This window comes from Dermacentor silvarum, chromosome 10 (genome assembly GCF_013339745.2).
Source record: "Dermacentor silvarum isolate Dsil-2018 chromosome 10, BIME_Dsil_1.4, whole genome shotgun sequence".
Classification (NCBI taxonomy): Eukaryota; Metazoa; Arthropoda; class Arachnida; order Ixodida; family Ixodidae; genus Dermacentor; species Dermacentor silvarum.
Genome location: NC_051163.1, coordinates 154,184,676 through 154,207,507, shown reverse-complemented (window position 1 = coordinate 154,207,507; position 22,832 = coordinate 154,184,676). Strand labels below are relative to the sequence as shown.

Sequence of the window (22,832 nt, the reverse complement as noted above, 5' to 3'; positions counted from 1 at the left end):
CCGTCTAGGACTAGTCCAGATCATGTACAGTGTGGGAGAGGTGCCAAACAGACTGGATCCGAGAGTGGCCTACCCAGACCTTTTCAAGGGAGTGGGCTGTCTAAAGGACTTCCAAGTACACCTCCATGTTGACCCCCTTGTTCAACCAGTAGCACAACCTCACAGACGCATCCCCTTCTCCATGCGAAAGCCACTGGAAGAAGAGCTTGAAAGGCTACAGGTCCCTCGGCATAATTGAAAAGACTGAAGGACCCAACCCCTTGGGTATCTCCAATCGTGGCAGTACCGAAACCACATGACCCCGAGCATATTCGAATGTGTGTCGACATGCGCTGTGCTAACCAAGCCATCCAGCATGAGAGACATGTCACACCGACAGTGGACGACATCCTTGTTGCTTTGAATGGATCCATCTTATTCTCTAAACTTGATCTGAAAGATGGATACCACCAATTTGAACTTGGTGCATCATCTCGTGTGATCACCACATTCTCTACACATGCTGGACTCTTCCGATACAAGAGACTCAACTTCGGAATCAACTCAGCAGCCGAAGTGTTCCAGGACACCATCCGTCAGGTTCTAACCAACATCCCCAATGTGCTCAACGTAAGCGATGACATATTGGTGTATGGAAAGACTGAGAAAGAGCATGATGAAGCTTTGAAGGCGACACTGGAATGTCTACTTGCAAGTGGTCTCACATTGAACGTCAAGAAATGCAAATTCTACCAACAGGAACTTACCTTTTTCGGGCATGTGTTCTCAAGTAAAGGTGTACAACCAGACCCCACTAAGGTGTCTGCAGTAATCGGTGCCTCACCAGTGCCAGTGAAGTGAAATCTCTCCTTGGTCTTGTTAACTAGTGTGGTCGGTTCATACCGAATCTGGCCCACCTCACCCAACCACTCAGGAAACTCACAGCCAAAGGAGAGGACTGGTGTTGGACAGACATACAGCAAGATGCCCTGAACGAACTGAAGAGAAAGCTTTCCGAGGCCACAGCTCTTGCCTACTTTGACCCAGGAAAGGACATCACACTCATTGTAGATGCTGCTCCTCATGGCCTAGGTGCCATTGTCACGCAGACATCCGGAAGCGAAACCAGGGTGGTAGCATATGGGAGTCGTGCCCTTTCTCCTGTGGAGGCACGCTACTCTCAAATTGAAAGGGAAATGCTGGCTGTAGTGTGGGGAATTGAGCACTTTCGCATCTACCTGTATGGGACAGCATTCCACCTACTGACGGACCACAAGCCTTTGGTCAGTATTCTCAGCAACCCCCGCTCCCTGCCTTCAGCACGGCTAGAGCGTTTGGCACTTCGAATTCAACAATACACCTTTGAAGTGCAGCACACTAGTGGTCCAAGCAACCCATCTGACTACTTGTCCCGCCACCCAGTAAACTCCACAGAACCATTTCGGCGCATGGAGTCTGTCGCTGAGCAGTATGTGAACTTCATCATGTCTCACAGCCTACCTCGTGCCATGACCATAAAGGAGGTAACCGAAGCGACGTTAGCTGACCCGGTGATCAACTCACTCAAGTAAGACCTAAAGCAACCCCAGAAAGGCAAACATTGGAAGAACACAACTCTACAGCCTTTCTCTCGCGTTGCGACAGAACTGTCAGTCTCCAAAGAAGGCCTTGTGTTAAGAGGCACGCGGATAGTACTGCCAGCACAACTTCACACAAAGGCGGTGCACCTTGCACATTGAGGCCACCAAGGCATTGTCAAGACAAAACAGCTGTTGCGTGAGAAGGTGTGGTTCCTAGGGATAGACTCTCTAGTGGACCAGACAGTTAAGAGCTGCCTGGCATGCCAAACTAACACACCGGTACACCATCGAGACCCTTTGCCAATTCAGGAGCTTCCTCAAGGCCCGTGGACAGAACTGTCGTTAGATTTTGCTGGCCCTTTCCCTGATGGCAAGTATGCCATGGTAGTTGTGAATGATTTCTCCAAGTACCCAGTCGTTAGCATCTTACACACTCTTGCAGCACCTACAGTCATCAAGCAACTGCGCACTGTATTCGCTCAGTTCGGCTGTCCGGAAATTGTAAAGTCAGACAATGGCCCACCCTTTCAGAGTGAGGGTTTTGCAGAGTTTGCTAGCAAGCTTGGATTCAAGCATCACCGCATCACTCCACGGTGGCCAGAGGCTAACGGGGAAGCCGAACGATTCATGCGCACCCTCAAGAAGTCGATACTCGCAAGTCGTGTCAGCCACTTGGATTGGACCAATGAGCTTCAGTCATTCCTCCTGGCTTACAGGTCCACACCCCATGGTTCCACAGGAAAGTCTCCGTTTGAACTTCTATTTGGGAGACCCATGAGGAATCTTCTACCGACACTTGCTGCTGATACTCAGAACTCAGCTCACTCTCAGGCGAGACAGAATGACACCCAAAGAAAAGCATACAACAAGCAGTACGTCGATTCTCGGAGACACACCAGTCACAACCAGCTGCATGTTGGACAACAAGTCCTCTGCAAACAAGACAGGTCAAACAAGTTCTCGTCTTACTATGACCCCCACCCATACACAATCACCAAAGTCACTGGCTCCAAAATCACAGCGTCCAGAGATGGAGTGTCGATTTGTCGCAACTCTAGCTTCTTCAAAGATGCGAGCACAGTTCAAATGGAACGACAACAGGACCAGCCCGACATGCCAGATCTGGACGATGCAGCTGTGCCAAGTAACAGCGACCTTCCAAGCCACAGCACAGCTACTCCTGGTGAAGCTCCACCAGTAACTACCAAGACCGCCTCACAGCGGTACCCCCAACGAACAAGGCAACGACCTGAGCGCCTGCAAGACTATGTGTGAACAAAAGTGCATTTTTATTTTTCTACTATGTGTTTGAACAAAACTGAATTTTCCTTCCCTGAGGGGATGATGTAGTGTCCATGCATAGCACCTTTTGTAATGTAGGAAGGCAACCCTGGTAGAGAGCAGGGGAGCTTCCAAGATGGCTGCGATGTAGCACAAATAAACCCCTGTGTGTTCCCGACACAATCGGTCGTAATCAGTCTTATTACCCCACCTACGGCACGTTACAAACATAACGCGCGCGTCTCGGGCAGCTGCTTTGCGATCTGCCGCTTACCGACGCACGCGATGACCGCAGCTTGCATTAAATACAGATTCCACCACACAAAAGACAAGTAACGTGCGGCCCCCTTTGTTGCCTGCACAACTAGGAATTTAAGTTGCAGCGTTTGCAAAAAGGATATAATTACCTTGAGCTCGTCTTTGCCGATCGCGAGTGAACGAACAGTACAATCAATTAAATTTGTGGGTTTTACATGCCAAAAGCGCGATATCATTATGAGGCACGCTGTAATGGAGGGTCTCGGGAATAAATTTGACCACCGGGGGTTCTTTAACGTGCACAAAAATCAAAGTGCACGGTAACAAGTGTATTCTCGCATTTCGCTTCCATCGAAATGCGGCCGCCGTGGCCGGGAATTGAGCTCGCGTCGTCGAGCTTAGCGGCGCTACACGTATGCATTTACCGCCAAGCTAACACGGCGGATTTCACTGTACGATTAAACTACGCGACACGTCTAAACAAACGGTCATGCGCTAAATACAGGCACATTACTATTGCGTTTTTATAGAGCGGCCGCGATATTGCACGCAAATGCGAAAGTACGTCACTTACTTGACTCGGTGCACCGCAGTTATCCACGCTTGTCGTCTGTCCTTCTCGTACCCCCCTCTCTGGAATTCTGCGGGACTTCACGGGCGGTTTTCGACCTTTCGAGGCTCTTGTGGCCATCAACAACACAGCAGTATTGCGTGCCACCTTTCCTGGTTGATGTCGCGCTCGCCGTTGCGAAAAGACGCGCACGATCGCTCGCGCCGTAGAGAACACGGGCACGCGCTGGCCCAGCGGCGACCTTCAACACTTCCATCCTTCCGCCAGGGGAGTATTCGGCGCTGGTGCCGCGCGGGCAAACTCTAGGTTGCCTCGTCGATAGTACAAGCACCGTACACGCTGCTCGCTCTATGAGGAGAAGGCGTAATGAAGTCCGAAAGCGTTTACATGTCCTCTGAAGCTGTGGCCAAAGCTTCGTGCCGTCCACCCAGTAGTAGCATGTGACTTTTAAAGGGAGGAAACCGAGAAAAGCCAGTCCACCCAGTCACCGTCTACGATACCCGCCTAAACATAAGTTTGCTGAGCCGCACCGGGCGTCATACACATCCATTGTAAATACGGAGGCAGCTGAGACAGGCAATGGACGCGTCACCACGTGATCAAACATGGCGGCGTCCATGAGATCACCGTGAAAAGGGTCTATAGAAAATACCTATAGAGCACTCACGGGCGTCGGCAGTAGTGTATTTCTCCGCAAAGTTCAGGAATTAATATCTCGAAACTAGTGTCATCCTGAGAATTCGTTCCAAGTGGATCCGCCTTGCGAACTCCACGGCTACAATTTGTAAATTGCAATATGGGCCATAAGGTAATTAGTTAAAAATTAATTTGTGAATTTTTGTTAATTGATCGATTATGCATTTAATTTTTTGTGCAAGTAATGTCTGGCTCTTTGAGTAGACCAGCTCAAGAACTAGAATTGTGCTATCTGCCACACGCAACCTTTAAAATTTTTTTGAACATGTTTGCTGCAACACCAGATATGTTAACATAAAGCAAGAATCTCGTAACCAACTAGCAGTTGTAGTCCAGCGTTAATTGTGGCGTCTGCGTCTTGTCCCTGTGTTCCGTTTTTTTATTTTTTATCGCACTGGTAACATGAATCTAGATGTCTACGGTGTGCTGTCACTGCAATCGGAGTATGGCCGTATGATAGAAGAAAGGCAATTTCATCATCGAACAGCCATAATGTAACATGTAATAAACAGCATGTAATGTAGCATCGGTTAGCTTGTTGGGAGCAGATAAGAAAGGTACAGGACCACCGAACATATTCGTCAAGTTACCAACGCAGAAACCGCATTGATGGCGCAGCGTTCTGAACATGCGTTTTACCAATATGCTTCTACTGAACGTTCGTAGACAGTAGCACCTCCGACCAGGTGCTTTTGTTTAGGGCGTTCGTCCTAACGCTTTCAGGCACAAATTATTATATTGAATGAAAACTTACTTCCATTACATTTTTTGCATCTTCAGAATCACGAAAAACGTACAGCTGCAGAGTAGATAAATTGCAAATTCTTCATGGAGTTTTGTCAAATTTATGAAATGTGAGTGATGGAAGCAACATTTTACTTTTGGAGCAGATTTCGGAGAAGAAATGCAACTTCGAAGCAGCTACAAGTGTTCTTAGAGCAGAAAAAATGCTTGGTTGGAGCACCTATCGGTGTTTTCAGAGCAGGTGGCAAAATATACCATACAAATCCTGAAGTTAAAAGCATCACAGAAGCGTCTCATAAATACAAATATTTATTATTGCACATACAACTGTCAAAGCAAATTGCAAGAAACAAACAATTAAGAAAATGGATGGTTATCGAACACGCAGTAAAATGAGATACATATTTAAAATACCAGTACTTATGGCAGAAATGTGATCAAGCTGGCAAAGCTGAGCACCACATTGTAAAAGTAACCACAATCACATATAACCATTGCCAAAGCAGCAGTTGATAATCAGTATGAGATCAAAGTAATCTCAATCACTTTCACATTTCACCAAAATAGTCTGCATGTCAAGTTAAAAAATACAGCTAAATGAGCTATACATTTAAATTGCCAGTTCTTGTGGGAGAATTATATCAAAGCTGATAAAGCTGACCACCACAATGTAAAAGTATTCAGTCACATATCACGGTTGCCACAGCAGCAGTTGGTAATCAGTATGAGAATGAATTTCCCAGTGCCGTTTCAGAGCAGGTTCGGAGCAGTTACTAACAAAAATGACAGTTTGGAGCAGCACACAGTAGCATTTCTCTTTGGAGCAATTGGAGCAGCACTTCCATCACTGTAATGTGAACTCCATGCGAAACCTAACTACAGCGGCATGAGAACATCACCTATTCCATGTCTAGCAGATTTGAAAAGCACCCATCCAGCTGCTTTAAAATTATGCATGGTGCAACATATAGTGAAAAACAATGAAAGAAGTGAACCCGCTGTACACGACATACTCACACCGAGCAAAAACACACACCATGTACCTTCCCACTCATTTACTAAAATGGTTTCCACACGTTATTCAAACTTGCAGCACATTTACAGTCGCAAGTGTTTCAAGATGTATGCCACACATGTTAAGTATCATTGCTTTCACCAATACTGTTGCCGTTGATGCACTATCTTGACATACACAAGTGTGCACATATCATCTGAAAGGGAACCTTGACAACTGCTCGTATTTGCTCATCGACAACTGCTCATCGAGAGTAAGCGTCAGTCGAGGTTATTTGGATCTATAGTAACATTGAAGCATACAACGTCGTTCGAAATTTTCTACTGGCCGACACAGCTGACATGCTACTCTTTGTCGACACATTTTTATCGGCCTAGCAATAAAGTGACCAAGGCTTGGCAGGCCCAATTCCTGACACGATGCTATACCGACTCATACCGAATATTACGATGCAGACACAGCCACTCCTCTTCCATGGTAACGTTGAAAGCCACAGTTTTCGATCCGCCATTCATCATAATTAACAAATGAAATGGCAATGACAACTTTTTCAATAATTTCTAGCATCAGCGGTTCATAAATTAGAAGTCAAATGATCATGAGCGTGATGAACTATTCAGAGCATGCCGAAAACCTTTTAATATATTTCTTAATAGTGTTTCACGTCATTCAAAGATAGGAATCACAGAGTAACCGCCTGTTTTGCGACCGTTTCCCTGCGACCCCGGAAGAGTGCGATGACACAGTGCAGCTAGGGCTGCATCGACCTGCAGTGTCCACCCCCTAGCTCAACAGGGTGTAAAGGGATCAGCCACTCTTTCGGTCACACACACACAAACACTGCAGGACGAAAGCCTCTCCCTGCAATATCCAATTACACCTGTCTTGCGCTAGCTGATTCCAACTTGCGCTTGCAAATTTCCAACTTCATCACCTCACCTAGTTTCCTGCGGTCCTCGACTGCGCTTCCCTTCTCTTGGTATCCATTCTGTAACTCTAATGGTCCACCGGTTATCCATCCTACGCATTACATGGCCTGCCCAGCTCCATTATTTCCTCTTAATGTGAACTAGAATGTTGACTATCCGTGTTTGCTCTCTGATCCACACAGCTCTCTTCCTGTCTCAATGTTAGGGCTAACATTTTTTATTCCATTGCTTTTTGTGCAGTCCTTAACTTGTTCTCGAGCTTCTTTGTTAACCTCCAAGTTTCTGCCTCATTTGTTAGCACTGGTAGAACGCAATGATTGTATGCTTTTCTTTTTAACGACAGCGGTAAGCTCCCAGTCAAGATTTGTTAATGCCTGCCGTATGCACTCAAACCCAATTTTATTCTTCTGTAAATTTTTTTCTCGTGATCAGGGTCCCGTGCGAGTAATTAAACTAGATAAACGCACTCCTTTACCGACTCTATAGGCTGACTGGCGATCCTGAATTCTTGTTCCCTTGGCAGGTTACTGAACATTACCTTTCTCTTCTGCATATTAATCTTCAACCCCACTCTTAAACTTTCTCGGTTAAGGTCCTCAACCATTTGTTGTAATTCCTCCTCATTGTTGCTGAATAGGACAATGTCATCAGCAAACCGAATGTTGCCGAGATATTCGCCGTTGATCCTCACTCATAACCCTTCCCAGTCTAAAGGCCTGAATACTTCTTCTAACCATGCCGTGAATAGCATTGGGGATATTGTCTCCTTGCCTGACCCCTTTCTTGATAGGTAACTTTCTACTTTTCTTGTGGAGAACCAAGGTAGCTGTGGAATCCTTGTAGATGTTTGCTAAGATATTCACGTATGCCTCCTGTACTCCTTGATTACGCAATGCCTCTATGACTGCTGGTATCTCTACTGAATCAAATGCCTTTTCATAATCTATGAAAGCCATGCAGAGAGGTTGATTATACTCCGCAGATTTCTCGATTACCTGATTTATGACATGGATATGATCCATCGTAGAATATCCCTTCCTGAAGCCAGCCTGTTCTCTTGGTTGGCTGAAGTCAAGTGTTGCCCTGATTCTATTGGAAATTATCTTGGTGAATATTTTATACAATACTGAAAGCAAGCTAATTGGTCTATAATTCTTCAGTTCTTTAACGTCTCCCTTCTTATGGATTAGTATAATGTTGGCGTTCTTCCAGCTCTCTGGTACACTTGAAGTCGTGAAGCATTGAGTATAAAGGGCCGCAAGCTTTTCAAGCATATCTCCTCTATCTTTGATTAAATGGACTGTTATTCCATATTCTCCAGCAGATTTTCCCCTGGTCATGTCTTGCAAAGCCCTTCTAACTTCTTTGCTAGTCATAGAAGGAGCCTCTATATCCTGTTCACCACTACTTTGAATGAAAGTAGCTTGGCTGCTCTGGGAACTGCACAGGTCAGCATAGAATTCTTCTGCTGCTTTTACTATGTCATTGAAATTGCTGATGATGAGAGACATCACTAATGGTTGGGGCGTTTTCATAGGAACATAGGTAAGACGACGGAAACATAGTGAACTCTCGTTAAGACTAACTCAGTTCAGCCGAACTCTCACATATAAGGAACAGCATGGGAACGTTTGTTCGGTTTTCCATAGACTCAATGCAAAAAAAAATCCTCTTAAGACGAACTGCCTCAGACGTACACTTTGGTTAAAACGTACATTATGAGTGACCGCCACTGCTACCAATCCTGGAGGGCAGGGTGCCAGAGCCTGCACCGATGACCTGTGAGGCAGCAGATGCCTGTTTGAACTCCCTAGATAACTTTTTCCAGTAGCACGAAGGCACAGGATGATTTTTAAGGTCATTAGGTGAGACGATGTCGTTTGTGGCTGCTTGCAGATTTGCACAGCAGCGACAGACATCGATCACGGACTGGATGAAACCAAGCAAGACTACCACTTGACAGTTTTCTATTTATTTCAGCTAAATAAATTCTTTTTATGTAATTTCCCCTGCATTGCAAGTCTACTTCACTTACCGTTTCAAGTAGGATGAAATTCGTCTGTTCAGACTAACTTCTGATAAGACGAACAAATTTTCATGGTCCTTTCGAGTTCCATCTTAAAGGGAGTCTACTGTATATATAATAATGGCCTCGAAACTGGAAGTCTCTTTTCGGAAGCGCCTACGTAGACATGCATGGGCACACTTTTCTTTGACGATTCTGAAAAAGATCAGCCTTCGGTCTTCAAACACCGGCGTGATATTACAGGGAGCTCTCAGAAGGAACGAAGGAAGCCAAAAACAGTGCCTTTGCACAAGAAAAAAAAAGGGAACTTTTCTGAATAAAATGTGACCTGTGTGCCTTTCAGAGAAGCTGGTTTCAGCCCCAGCTGGTTCTGAGTTGTGCAAAGCCCTGGCATAGAAGGATGAGGACGAGATAAATCATGGGCATCGCAAGGAACTCCAATGTCCCCTGGTCCATCTGGGCTGCAGCACCTGCAGACCTGCACCACACTCGGGTGCACCTCACACGTCACATCCAGGGGACGATGGCATCCGTGCTCAACTCATTACAATGGAACGCCACCTCCACAAACAACAAAGACAACTGGGACTTGAGTTGTTAAACAATAAAGCTTTATTATTCTTCCTTGTATGTCACAGTATGGCCTCGTGGTCTATAAAATACAAGCACTGACACCACCACGTTGAGAGTTCGTGCCACACAAAAACAACTACATTATTTAATAAAGGCTTCCCCCTCTCTCTTCTCTCTCTCTAGAACATGCTTTTAATAATAACTCAATACGCTAGTTCACCTACTTGCTCTGACGGCAAAGCACGTGCCTCAGTCGCTCATTTCGAGCTGTTTCCTAAACCTGAAAGATACGCTCAACCGCAGAGTCGGTTGCCGGGCTACGAATCAGCACTTGTGAAATCTATTTATGGGGGTCCGTTTTCTGCCTGGTGCTAACTTTAGATGCTACAGCGAGTCGTCTGTCTTTCTTTGTTAATGCTGCCAAACTATTTCTTGTTCTCAGATCAAAACAGACGCGCCACGAACTTGATTCATCAGGTAGAACAATTAAATCATATAACGACGGGCAACACTCATTCTGTCGCTGAGGGACATTTGGAGGTCAACTGCCTGCCATGACCAGCGTACTGCACCTTATGTAGAACTGTGCCAGATCCGGAAAGTGAGGAACAAAGCTATAGGTTGCTGCATGGAGCTCCTTATGCCGCACAAACATTTGTACAGCTCAGTTTAAATAAACATTCAACTGCGTTCAAGCTATCTTACGCTACATGTACAACATCAGTACACCTCGGTAGTACATCTTCTAAAGGTAGCTTTCTCTAACCACCCTCCATTGCTTTTTTTTTTACGAGTGCAGCACCCTCTAACTCGATATCCATTCTCCTTTACCGCACCTCATTTCCTATCAAACGTTACATCAAGTTCAGGCATCTTCCCGTCGCTTTGCATGATGTGTTGCTGCTGCCTCGAGCTAAGCCCAGAAATACTCGTGCGTCACTTTCACCGCGGTCAGTGGCATGTAAAGTTCGAGCCCAAGGTAGTAGGAGGATAGACCTTGTTTGTTATGAACTATTTCTATTTTCATTGTCTTCGTCGCCCAAGGCATGTAAATTAGGGCATACTATCACCGGAATTTCCCAACCTATCGCACAACCGCTTGTCCCTTAAAACATTGGCGACGTTGTTTTAATGCAGCAAGGAATTTGTGTCTGGCCAACAGTAAACAGGATGAACAGGGTACTTTCTGCTTCCTTGGTGGGGAAACCATGGAGAGATCGCAGCAGTGGCCGAGAGGGTGGCAGCCTAGTGGTTCACCGTTGCGAATTCGCTCCCCCTGGACGCCTGGCTCCCCCTGGTGGAGCACAGGGACTCGTGGCTCGCCAGCACCAGCTGCTCCATGGAGTCCAAGTGGCCGTTCAGATCCACCGTATCCTGGCAGTGGGTGGTCTGTCGGGCTCTGTCCATGCATCGCTGGTACTTGCTCACCGCCCTGCAAATTTGAAACCACATAACTTTCATTTGTCGTGTTTGCAAGAGTGTGACGAGGATGTTTTCATTTTTGGAACTGTCACGTTTGAGAAAATAATTCGAGTTATATTCGATAACACGCTCCAAACATAACGCAAGACATTGTTTTTCTCTCTCTCTCTCGGAGATATGCGCCACCCAACTCACCGTAAAAATGCACTGTTGTTCCACTTAGTTTTTTACCAAAATGCTGTTTTATACAATGAAGCACAAAAGTAACTGGAAGGCCCATGTATTTCCTCCCAAACTTTGGGAAATAATATCTCGAAACTGGTGTCATCCTGGAAATTAATTTCAAGTGGATACACCTGACAAGCTCACCGGCTACAATTCATAAATTGCAATATATGTCGCAAGGTAATTAACTAAGTTCATTAGTCAATTTCTGTTAATTAGTTGAATATGTGTTTCGATTTCTCATGCTACTAATCTCTGCCTCTTCAAACAACCCAGCTCAACGATAAGAATTATGCTACCTGCCACAGGCTATTTTTAAAAATTCCATAAAGCTTCATTTTGAACACCCGGTATGTGTCGCACCAAGGGGCAGATCCTGGTGATAATGTCAGCGCTAAAACCACCGAGTCAATGACAAAGGGCAAAAAGAATTTAAAATGAAATCAATCGCCAAAAAAATACGGTTCCCAGTTTGCATGCTGTTAGGCGCAGCCCAAGCAACAGCTCTAAGGAAACGGAGATCAAAAGCAGTTATATTATAAGACAGCAGTCACCGGAAACAGCCGCAGGTATTCTTATCAGCTAATCCCACATTAAAGACACTCACCGACACTGTGACACGGCTGAAGTACAGGCAACAAATTACATAGCATAAAAGTGGCTCTCGAATCACGATCACTATTTACCCAAGCCAATAGCTTCCTAGTGCGACCCATTGAATCGCCCATTCAATTACAGTTTAATTTGATATTCATGATGGTATGGTGTGCTAAATTTCAAGCACTATGGCACAGTCACTGGTTACTATTAATGATGTGGCTCTATCATTTAATAACAGTGGTCAGCTAATCATTCCCTTAATCAAATATTTACTAAGGCCCATGACAGCGAATGAAGCGAACAATCGAATGAAGTCTGCAGGTGGCATGTCCTTGATAGTGATTCATGATCCCCAGTGACTAATGCACTTTATTTTCTAGAATCACTGAATAAGAATGAATGGTGATTCATTTTATATTCATGAAGACAGGGCACCCTAATCTTGGTGAACTGAGTCATTCAGTAACAATCGTTAGTGACTTAGCCCTATAGAGTAATGATATGCTCATTTATTCATTCATTTCATGAGACTCATTCATATCCATGGCTACTTGGTGGGATGAAGACTATCAATGACACAGTGAAAGAGTGATTTGTGATCACTAATGACTCCAGTCTCTCATTTCATGGTGTTATTCATTGAATCACTCATTGCTGGACACAGTAATTTGATATCATGACCCTAATTTACAAGCACATTGAACTGAGCATAGTCACTAATGATTACTAATGCCTTAACGTTATTAGCAATACTGATTACATCATCTCTAATTTAAAGACACTTTCATAGAAATCCATGATGACATGACGAAACAAAATGTCACTGGTTGCAAACTCAGAAAAGGGATTTGTGATCACTAAACACTTAAGCCTAGAGATCGCCACTCAATCACCAACTGAATGACATTTTATCAGACATATATCGCAACGTGGTAGTTTGAACCCTAACAACTATTGGCTGAGGATAACCACGTGCCATTTTTAACTCGACTAGACCCCTTTTTCCAGTAATAATTTGTGCACTTAGTGCCCCTTTCATTTATTAGGATAGCAAATTGGGCAACTTGGTACCGCTCCGTCTTCAACAGCCCCATTACTTACAGGGAGAAGCGAAAGAATGTAAACATGTGCTGCTATTTTTTTATTAGCACACATAACAGCGTTGCAGATTTAACCCTGTTTGGACAAGTGTTGCCTACAGGCAGCACACCAGAAAATTTGTTTTTTCTTGCCGAGTTCCAGTACTGAAGTACGAAGTTACTGGCTGAATGTCTTCAGCCAACACTGCATGGCAGGCAGCAAGCCAGAGAGGAAGTCAGGTGACTCGACAAGGTCCTCAAGAAAAACATGGCAATGTTTCATTTCAATGTTAACATTTTTCATATTCACCTGGCAGGTTCTGGCTGCACAACCTGTCATGACTGAGCTAGCAAAGCAAGTGTCAATGTCAACACAACCAGATGGTGTTTGTGAAAAATCAAATAGTACTCACAGCTTAAATGGGGGTTGGAAGTACTTTAACTGTACTTAAAGGACTGTATTCCTTTGTTTTTGTTATAACAGAGCTGAATTATTTATGGATGCACGCCTCTCTACAACAACATTTATTTTGGAATCCACATGAAAACTGCATCAGTCTTCAAAAAGTCCATTGTAATTCTTGTCAGCATTCTAAAACACAACATTCTGGACAAATAAAGTAGCCTTTGCTTGTATAACAGGTTACTTCAAGGACCACATTAATACAGAGCAGTTCCTAATAGCACAGAAATCTGCTGTCAGACGTCAAAGAGCCTCAAGTCTATGCTTCTAGCTTACAGCTACATCAAAAAAACAATTGCTCGTAAGTGAACACATAGAAGAATGATACGCTACATCAGTTCAGGAGATTGGGCAAAAGCTTCAGACACCTATATAACCATGAATACTGGCTTGCCTGACTTCTGCATTTCACAAGTTCGTGTAATGACGGATGGTAAGGGGTTCCTCATACAGGAACTGTGCAAAGAAAAGGACATTAGCATAATCAGTTCACCCTTTCAATAATAAAAAGCAGCTAAGCAAACACAAACATTATGAAACTAATCGACTGCAAGTGTCGTAGTACATGTTGAGCATGTAATCCAACGAGTTATGTGGTTGAAAATCCTTGAGAACCATTACAATGCACATCTTCTGCTACATATTAATGTCATAATTGCAGTAATTACTGTAGCAACAAAATATCTAAAAGCCACTTTTCAGTGAGAAGCGCTTTCTCTGGCAGTCAAGTAATGGTGAGTGACCTCCACTGCATTTGACTCTTACCAAAATTATAAATTCAGGCAGATTTCTTGCTGTGCACTGATTTTTCCGAAGCTTATTGATTTTGTTAGAGATAAAGCACAAACTCGGGAAAATGATTGTAAATAGTTCTAAAAATCTCAAAGGCCAAACTTTCTTCGCGAACCCTGTCGGAATTTGCTCACCATGGCTGCAGCTGCCATCTTCCTGAACAGTTCACACATAAAAAGAATTACGTGCCTATTGGTAGCATTGAACCTCGTTCTCTCAGCACAAGGGCTGTGGACACGGGAATGAAGCCGGCAAATAATAGTCAACCTCACCACTGCATTTCACGTCGCACTTCTCCCTGCATGCACCTCTCTTCTCCGTTTTCCTCAACAAACATTACAAGTCACCTTTGCCCTCTCGATATCATTGTTTCGACACCTTACAGCTTGCATTCGCATGAACAGATGATTGAATTTTGGCATAGGTTGTGAACGGTGTAGTCGATAAACAAGAGCACTGCATAATGTTGAAGTTGTGACATGTACAGCACAGACATATACAGTGAATCAGACTGCATATTGCAATGAATGACAAAAAGAAATTGAATGCACACAGGTTAAGTTTAACAAGATTTAATTACCTGCTTCATGAAAGCTTAGCTTCCCATGTGGCATTAAATCTGCATCGTTTCAATGTGATTAGCATTCTTGTGGAAACATTACCAATTTTGCGGATACGTTAGTCTGTCTACATCTAACCTCTTTCACATATCCAGTGACCCAAGTTGTCCGCTAGCGTGGGACGCTAAGTATGTGGCTGCTGTTTTGATGGCAGCTGTCTTGCCAAGCAGCAAACATGGGTAGCTGGGTATGTGCCACAAAGTATGTACGTATGTATATATAGAACAATTACAGTAGCGTGTCAAGGTCTTTAATAAATGCTCTGCACTTGCACACATCACGACTCTGTCTCTATCTTGTTACCTCCATCATCATTTATTTTTACTTTATTTTTGTTTTATCTCATACAATACTGCGGACAAAGGGTCCAAGCAGGAGAGGGTGGTGTACTAGGGTATATTAAGAAAGACATAGTAACAAATCATGCATGTACCAAGGATGAAGTGGGTGGTAACGAGTTCCCCTTGACAATTGTTCGCGGGAAGAATGACTACCTATATAGGTTAGTTATCATGAATACAGGCTTGATGTGGTGACCGTGTTGGTCACGTGAGGCTTGACCGGTATGTTTCTTTAAGTAATCGCGTGGTTGTAGTCCTAGGTTTCCAAAGTAGAGAGAAGCTAACAAGTTAGACATGCAGATTTCCTTCTTTGAGCAAGTGGTTCTAGATCAGCCAACTGTAACATGGCTGAGGGTGAGCCAAGTCGTTTCAACCGTTAGTAGACGTAACGGACAGCTAACCTTGGTACTATTTCAAGTTTTTCTGCATTTCGCTGAGTAAAAAGGTCCCAAACAGCACTGTCGTATTCCAAAGATGGTCCGATACTGTTTTAAAGGTCATCAACCTTAGTGAAGGGGAGTGTCATCTAACTTAAGCTTTAACATGCCTAATTTCTTTCGGGCTGTAGAGCATGTGGTGTCTATATGGGTCATCCAGTTCAGATTGGATATTAATGTCAGCCCTAGATATTTGCATATCGGTACCTCTTCAATAGGGTTGTTATTTATATGGTAGGCAAAACGAAGTTTGTTAATTTTATTGGTAATGCATATTGCACAGTTTTATTGCGATAGCAATTATATGGACACTTCAACCGGATTTCTGCCGTCGGCGTCGTCGTCGCCGTCGCCGTCGCCGTCGCCGTGAGGTTCCGTATAGATAAAATCTTTGCCGCGCGCCGTATGCCCCAGCGGAAGCGTGTGGGGACGCGCGCTATCACGGAGAGCGAACGCACTCAATCTCCCACGCGTAAGCAAGCAAGCGGAAAGCCAGCGCCGGAGGGAGCGGGAGGGGGGGGGAGGGGGGCGCACTTCTACGCTGCCAACAACCGCGCTCGTCGTTCGTTCTACCGCACCGTCTCTTATCTCCACACGGCTCTGACCTTTATTTCGCCGCTCAGTTTCCGTTGAAGTGATAGACCGCACGTACCTTCGCCCGCTGCCAGCGTTCTGACAGTCGTTGGCTGCAGTCATTCAGTGTGATCTATTCATGTTTGTTTGTGCGCGCTCACACCACGCTTGTTCATTCAGTTAGTAATAGTCGGGCCACATTTTCCAACGCACGCTACACATGCAATGCTGCCCAGATCGGCAGTGCAGCACTACAGGTGTGTCCCTTCGCACGCGCTGCCCACGGTAAGCGCTTCTCATCAACACCACCGTTTCACACGCGCCTTCTCGTGCTCATCGAGTCTCTCTTCATGTCGGTCTACTTACGCCGCAGCACACCTGCTTACTTAAGCAGCTCATGTTTACTACAATTCATATTGCTACCAAAGCCGCTCACCTTACTTCGTATGATATTGCTGTGTTGCTATCGCATTCATTGCTTCGCCCTTAGGGCGAAACTGTGACATTTTTTTGTGTAGTTAATTACCATTTCCCATTTATCGCACCAATCAGCCAGGTTACTGAAAGTGGCATACAGAGCAATTTGGTCACTGTTAGCACTGACAGGTGTAAAAATTATGCAATCAGTGAATAACTTCAAAGATATAGATTCCACCATGTCTCAAAATAATCCCCCACCAATTACACACCCATCATAGGAACGATTTCTAATTGCCTTAACATTGCCAATAATCTCCAAAGGGTGAATGCACTGCCAATTTTTATTTGTGTGTAAAGTTAGTATAATAGAACACAATATGATCAACATAAAATTTCCTTTCCAGGTACCCCCAGAGTCACAAAGAGCTTCGTAAGCTACCTCTGGAGCCACAAAGCTCATTACAGTGCTCAGACCATCTCTCTACAGGTGAGTGTGACGATAAGCTTACACTTTGTAAGAAGGTTTATTCGCAATGGCGATAAGAGGAAATGGCTCGTCATGTTCTTCAACGTGCCACCAAGAACACATGCCCATCCGCTTCATTACATCTAAAATAAACACAAACCACATCAGAAAAAAAGGATGCCAGCTACAGAGGTCACTTGAATTAATGCTTCTGGAGAATGCATATGCAAAGGTAGCACAAGCAATGCACACTACAGTTATCACAGTTATCATCTCGGTGTAAACACGACACAGAGAAAATATCAAGCATATAGGCAAATTTATGCTACCCTTTAAAACGTTACTTGAGCTGTATTATTGCACTGTATTATTACACGCCAAAAATTAGGCAAAAATATTGCAATTACTTATTCTTGTACAAACTAATTCATAACCACTTTTCCTGTCCATGGTGGTTTCCATCCGGAGTCCCCCACTACAACATGCTCATAATCAGATGGTGGTTTTGGCACATAAAACCCCATAATTAATTAATAAAATGTAAGGAATTACCAAGATTGCCAGTGAACCTGCGGCGATACCATGGAGCCTCAAAATCCATCCCCACCTTGAGTTTTTGCTACTCGTGGCCACAGTATGTGGCATCTTGGTTGATTCAATACGTCCAACAAAAGTGCTTTGCATGCACTCTTTGCAATCTTGAGTCGCCCTGGCACCTTTCGATACCTCTATATATATATATATATATATATATATATATATATAAACTTTATTTGGCTGGTAAATATTTTAAGGAGCGGTGGTAGGAGCCCCTCAGTCCAGGGCCCCACTGGCCTCTGCCGCCTGCCTGACCTGGCTAATTAAGGACTTTTGTCCTGCCAAGTCGGAACGGGCGAGCTGTGCCTCTCACTGCTCCATTGTGATATTATTAGATGGCCTATGAGGGTGCTTAGTACACTCCCAGGTTACATGTATTAATGTATGTATGCCACCGCACCAAGGGCATGTGGCTCTATATAACTTTTTCTGGAACACAGGTTATTTTCTGTAAAACTTGGCACAGCATTCATGACATCATGAAATGAGCTTTGGCAACCTATTGTGTGACCTATTTTTGTAACAGGCCAGTTTTTTTGCAATATTTCTTCTGACCCAGCCCCATTCGTTATCAGCCTTTTCGCTCATAACAGTTTAGCTGCTTTGCACATAAAGAAATAAATTAAAATCAAATTATGGGTTTTACCATAATCTTTAAGGAACACACAGGGTGTGAGAAACACCTTAGTGAGACCCGCCGTGGTTGCTCAGTGGTTATGTTGTTGGGCTGCTGAGCATGAGGTCGCGGGATCGAATCCCGGCCACAATGGCCTCATTTCAATGGGGGCGAAATGCAGAAAACACCAGTGTACTTAGACTAAGGTGCACGTTAAAGAACCCCAGGTGGTCCAAATTAATCCGGAGTCCCCACTATGGTGTGCCTCATAATCAGATGGTGGTTTTGGCACGTAAATCTCCATAATTTAATTTTAATTTCTTGAACACCTTAGTGGCAAACTCCAGATTAATTTCAACCCCTTTAGTTTCCCTAACACGCAGCCACAGCAAAAAAATGGGACATGGCGTTTGCAGACCGTGTTATCGCACTTGAAGCTTACGTGAAGCAAAGGTTAAAACTAGGAGTGTGTGAATATTTGATACTGCAAACACGGGTCTCAGTTTTATGGTATTCAATTCAAAAATAGCACAAGACCTTCAAGAAGATCATATATATATATATATCTCAAAATACAAGCAAAATTGCCACACGACTAGCCGCTCGAGGCACCTTACGTGTATTCATGGACAGCTTTCACGCTCAGAAAAACACTTTTATGTAGCACATATTGAGCAACAGAAAGCTGTATCGGAAGTTTTTCATATTGCTCTACAATTTTCTCGTTAACACTTTTCATCTAATTATAATATTTGAGTTGATTCATTAATAAAGACTAATTATCTAATTAGGCAGAATACAAAAATTAATCTGAGTATCTCAAAGCGACGGCAACAACATTATCTTGGTTCTGTCTAGCCACTTAGCATTTGCATATATTAACGTTTGGCCCAAATTAAGTGAACCACCCTGTATAAATTAGTTGGGTAAATGCAGAAAGCCTGAACACGTCATGCATGTATATACAAACTAATGCGCATTTAGGAATTGTGTTTGTGCTTTCCATTACTATAACTTTGCCATTTGAAAGAAATAGCAACAAAAAAAAAATAAACTACTTAACTAAGAACTTAGTACAACTGACAAATGTCACTGCTTTCAAAGTAACTCGGTTACTTGGACAAAGTGCACGCTTGCAAACATCTTTGTAAGAATAAGAACGAATTTCGCCATGTTATGCAGAGACTGCAAATTCAAGAATTCATACAACTGTCGCAATTATGCAATTCCATCACTGTTTGTCTAGCTGCTGTTTGCACTGTTCTTTATATGAGGCCTAAAAAATAATGTAACCCTTTAAACAACATTTAATGTACCAGTGATATAGGAACTGTGATTCTAGTGCTATCTTTGACACTTCTCAAAAACGTTTTCAGTATTGTCCACAATGGCCCGGCCAATCTGTCCTAAGTTGTGACACGATCACAGTAAAAATGACTACATCCACGATGAAAAATGGTTTATGTCATCTTGGGAGCGCGCAAGTTACTCGAACGCAAAGTTGGAGAATCGCAAACAGAAAAGAAGTAAGCAAAGGTTATGTTATGCCTTCCACACCTGTCTCACGCCGAGAGCATGGTCTTGTGCAGGATCTCGTAGGCAACGCGCCTTCGGAAATACGGCATGTGGCGCTGCCCGAACGAGATGGGCGCGTCCCTCGACACGCACTCGGCGTACTGGCAGACGAACACGCCGCAATCGTTGCCGTTCTCTTGCTGCGGCACCTTCAACACTTTGAGGCTCCAGCTGTCCCGGTCGAGCGCGTGGTTGCGCCTCTGCCGACTCTCGCAATCCAGGTAGTCCAGCAGCACTTTCAAGCACGACTGATCCTCGAGCGACGGGCGAAGGCTGTTGTAGAAGGCGATGTGGCGCGTGCGGAAGTCTATGGCAGCGAGGCACCAGTGCGTGTTGCCGAAGTGCAGGGGCACCAGCGCGATGTCGAAGGAGAAGAGATCGACGGCGCGCGTCCATCGCTTGACGCCGTCGTAGCTGCTGGAGATCAGCTTGGGGAAAAAGAACGTGTTGAACGCGTAGACACGGGGCAGGCCTTCTTTCTGGGAGCGCTCCACGAGGAGATTCATGTAGAAGTTGATCACCTCATCGTTCAACCACTTGCCGTCGGAGAGCGTGTGCATGTCGGCTCTGCGGATGCCGATTCGGAACGCCGATACAAGCACTTCTTCGGCCGGCGTCGGCACCAAGGCTGCCTCCACCTCGAGCTGCATTGCCCGCGTGAGGCTGGGCGTCTCGACGACATCGTGGGCGAGGCTCGCTCTGGTTCGCCGTTTGGGAACGCAAACGTTCGCGTTCAGTAGCTCTTTCAGGGCGGCAAACCAGTGCTGGGACCCAACCGCACTACGACGCGACACTGCAGGCAGCTCGCACCCGGGGTTCGGCTGCTGGGTCGTCGCCCGGGTCGATCGCCGGTGCGCACACCCGCTGAGCGAGCGGGTGATGCGACGCTGGCCGCTCTCGTCGTGCTTCCTCCGCATGTTAACGTCGATCGGATGTTCATTAAGAGGGCGCCGGGTACCTCTATAAAAAGGTTCCGTACAGTATCGAAAAGTCACACTGCGGACCCATTCTTTCCAGTCGGCGTGTTCGTCGCTTCGAATGTCTTCGCAGCCCGTGCCGAGAACGCCGGAACGACGTTCTAGTTTCTCTGCACTTTGGTCGTACGCGACGCGCGTTCCCACCAGGTTATCGCGCGCTGACGCGTCGGCCTTGCCGACGCGCAGCGTTTCTACTTGCGAAACCATGAAGCAAATCGTTCCCCTTGAGATCTTTCACGAGGAATATGATGGGAGAACTTTGGCAATTTGCAGCACTGTCACAGAGATAGGAACAAACTTACAAATTGTGCGATTGTCTTGACCGGCGAGACGCCACCCCGAACATCGAAAAAAAAAAGAAACAATACAAAACAAAACAACAGAGGCACGAGACTACGGCGGCTAACGAGACCAGCGCCTCCTCTATCGAAAAAAATAGAGGAGGCAATAATGACGAGACGCTTTGCTGTTTTAGCGCTGTTGCCAGACGCCTGTAAATAATAAAAAACTGTTTTGGGCTAGTTGGTTCATTAATTTATCTGCGCTGTTCTGTCGTTTTATTTGTCTATTTTTTTTTTTTTTCGTGTTACTTGATGCACTCATGAAAAATATTTGCATTCTTTGGAGCTTGTTTCACAGCGATAATGGTCATCTGCCTTGCTTGGGTTTCCTTTCTTGAAAACGCTACACTCGCGACTTTCCTGTCTAGAATGCATTAGCACGCTCTGGGGCGCGATCTTGTACTCGTTCCAAAATGGAACGGAGGCGGTCCGTTCCATCGAGCCGCACACGATTGGTCAATTTGATCGTCGCGGTTCAAATTGACCAATCGTGTGCGGCTCATGGTTCAAATTGTGCTCGCTCGTGCTCGCTCAGCAGGGGCGTAGCCAGAAATTTTTTTCGGGGGGGGTTCATCGGCCCGACCGGGGGGGGGGGGGGGGGGGGGGGCAAGCGTCTGCTTTCCACTACGTGACGTGATCGATAATAAGTATCGGTCGTTTAAGCAGACTCTATACATGTATATCAAAGACATAGACCCCCCCTTGCGTGTGCGTGTGCTTGTGAAAAAATTAAGTAAAAAGTAAAGTAAGCTCAGTAAAGTACAGTAAGTACGACAGGTACAGTGGGCGTTTGGAGCAACGCTTTCTCATTACGCCACTGAATGGACCAGTCTTCTAAACCGCATCATTGAGACGACCCGCCCGATCGGAGAAGACATCATTAATTGTTAATCTCCGTTAAGCGTAGATGGCGTCGTCCTCGTCGGGGCGAAGTGCGTTTCACAGGTCAAGGACGGCTATACATGTGAAAATGCCCGTGTTACCAGGCTATACCTACTCCCATAGCAATAGCTTGTTCGCTGCATCTTTGCGCTAGAAAACTTAAATACGCGCAAAAACGAGTAATGCTTTTTTTACGAAGCTTTCGTCGCCTTGCATTTCCTGCGGCAAGTGCATGGGCCGCTGTGTCTTCCGCTGTGTGCGAGCGTGCAGCCGTCATTTGCCTTTACGTCAACAGATTCAGAATTGTACGGAATATTTCACCGCACTGCATAGTTATGGCATGTGTACGCATGTTAAGTAGTGCGTGCGAGTCATTTCTGCTTCTATTAGGCCGGTGCAAACAGGAAGTGGCCTTGTACCTCACAGAATCTCGACTGATTTGTGTACTAGTGATGCAGGAATGAACTCCGGTCTTGTTCAGTGCATAGTGCACATAATCAATTTCTCAGGACGCGTGAACTCCGTCGAGAACTGTCAGCGCCTGCAACAAGAGTTTACTTACGCTGTACTGCGCACAGCAGTAATGCATGCTTGTCGGCTGTCTGTTTCGTGCATTCTGTTGCGAGTCGGTGGAATTTCACTGCTGGCATCAACCCTTTCGTGTGTACATTGCTGGTTTGGGATTCCACAACACAACAGCAACTACCAGCCTTTCGTAATTGCTGGTTTGGGATTCAGCAACACAACAGTAACT

At 45.0% G+C, this 22,832-nt stretch overlaps 2 protein-coding genes across 5 annotated transcripts in view; one reads left to right on the top strand and one right to left on the bottom strand.

Moving 5' to 3' along the window:
* The first annotated feature begins 1,940 nt into the window (after window positions 1-1,940).
* On the top strand, window positions 1,941-2,834 carry LOC125941155 (uncharacterized protein K02A2.6-like). Its single transcript, XM_049658117.1, has one exon. It carries the CDS (start codon window positions 1,941-1,943, stop codon window positions 2,832-2,834), a length of 894 nt encoding a protein of 297 aa, XP_049514074.1.
* A 6,841-nt stretch (window positions 2,835-9,675) lies between these two features.
* LOC119431095 (sentrin-specific protease 1-like) overlaps window positions 9,676-22,832 on the bottom strand; it is a 42,179-nt gene continuing 29,022 nt past the window's right edge. For 2 of the 4 annotated variants that reach the window (XM_037698573.2, XM_037698574.2), the window contains exon 9: window positions 9,676-11,084. In XM_037698573.2, coding sequence (XP_037554501.2) covers window positions 10,898-11,084 — 187 coding nt within the window. In that variant the 3' untranslated portion in view covers window positions 9,676-10,897. Of the gene's footprint in view, window positions 11,085-19,860; window positions 21,267-22,832 lie in introns of those variants that run through there. The other 2 variants (XM_037698571.2, XM_049656852.1) reach the window with 2 other exon arrangements.

Excerpts from the sequence above, each read along its gene's own strand:
- LOC125941155 (XM_049658117.1), top strand. The coding sequence starts at position 1,941 with ATGGTAGTTGTGAATGATTTCTCCAAGTACCCAGTCGTTAGCATCTTA.